At 52.7% G+C, this 1,473-nt stretch overlaps 1 protein-coding gene across 1 annotated transcript; it reads right to left on the bottom strand.

Moving 5' to 3' along the window:
• Nucleotides 1-44: 44 nt before the first annotated feature.
• On the bottom strand, nucleotides 45-318 carry SPRG_13062 (hypothetical protein; the record flags this gene model as incomplete). The annotated part of the gene is made up of 3 exons (XM_012353937.1): nucleotides 45-125; nucleotides 173-265; nucleotides 310-318. Coding segments are annotated over 3 exons (183 nt in total), but the record flags the coding sequence as incomplete, so codon positions are not given.
• Nucleotides 319-1,473: the final 1,155 nt, after the last annotated feature.

Consider the following 1,473-nt stretch of genomic DNA (forward strand, 5'->3'; position numbering starts at 1 on the left):
GAGAGCGCAAAAGGAGAGAACGTACGTTTCTTAGCTTGATCCACAGCTGCGTTGGCGCCGAGGAGCGTCTTGACGACGATGTCGTGTCCGTTGAATGCAGCAACGAGCAGCGGCGTCACTCCATTCTATACAATCGTACATGTCTTGTTGCCATCTCGAGTGGCCAACGCACCTCGTTGGTCCAGTGGACGTCAGCGCCTTCCTTGAGCAGGTGCTGGACGTCGTCGATGCGACCGTTGAGCGCAGCATTCAACAGCTGAGGACCCTACACCACAAATTGCAAATCCACCGCCGTCGACGTCGTCGTACCAACGTCATCACAATCGCCGGTCCAAAGTGCAAGTGCGGAGACTCGCACCGGTAATCAGTCTCTCGAAACTTGAAAACCGTGCATACAAAAAGTAAGCTTGGCGTACGGACGCTGGACACAGATGTTTTATACTGTTCTATACTGTTTTATACTGTTTACAAACTACAGTACCGGTACTGTATTGCGAACGATTGTGATGTAAAGTCTCTGTAACGTTATATCACTCGTGCTCGACAACAAGGCGTCGTCGACGAGCACGGCTCGATCATGACCGTGCTCGGTGACCAAGGGAATAACTATTTATTCCCTTGTCGGTGACGAGTCGTCACCGATCCACGACCTGTTGCAGTCGCACGCGCCACTGGAGGATGCAATGACCAGAAATGAGCCCGCGCCAACCGGACAAGATTTCGTGTCGCCCGAACAACGCCACTGCTACCGACGCTCACGGACGCTGTCGCGAGTCTATCAAAGCACTCGGGCGTCTACAAGCGGTACGTGCAAGCGTGTGGCGGCTATGGCCTCGCGGCCACAACGCTTGTTCGGTATCTGAGCGCCCAAGCCACCACAGTCCTCGCAACGTCGTTGTTGTTGTTGAAGTGGGTCGTCTATTACTATAGATAAAACTATGCTAAATAAATTGTCGGACTTTCTTCGTTGTGTGTACTCGGTTGAGGGACTTGGTTTAGGCAGGCGGAGGCAGGAGCGCGAACTTGCTCGTTTCGTTGTGGCACCTCCGTGCGTCCTGATATACCAATAGATTCGGCATGTGCCGATACTTGTTGTCGAGATTCCATATGTCCAGATATACCGGTATGTCCGGTTGTTGACGACATTTGGTCGTCTTTTTGACCAATCAAAAGCGGCGAATCAGTGTTCGACATCAAGGCTCCTGGAACTGCAATCAACCAACGTGATCAGGTATTAGACTCTCTCTCTCACTCGATGAACTATACAATGAAATGATCTCTTAGGAGGGCTACACGGTCCTTGCGCGCGCCGTGGTGGCTGGGCGTGATGCTGTTGCCGAGCTTCTTCTCGACGCTGGCGCTGACGTTTGGGCGCCGTTGCCGGTAGTACTTGATTCGCAGTCGCTCTAACAACGTACTCATTGAGTGCTCTGTAGAACAAGATGACGGTCTTGGCCGCTGCGGTCCAGCACG

This window comes from Saprolegnia parasitica (assembly GCF_000151545.1).
Source record: "Saprolegnia parasitica CBS 223.65 unplaced genomic scaffold supercont2.140, whole genome shotgun sequence".
NCBI classification, from domain to species: Eukaryota; Oomycota; class Saprolegniomycetes; order Saprolegniales; family Saprolegniaceae; genus Saprolegnia; species Saprolegnia parasitica.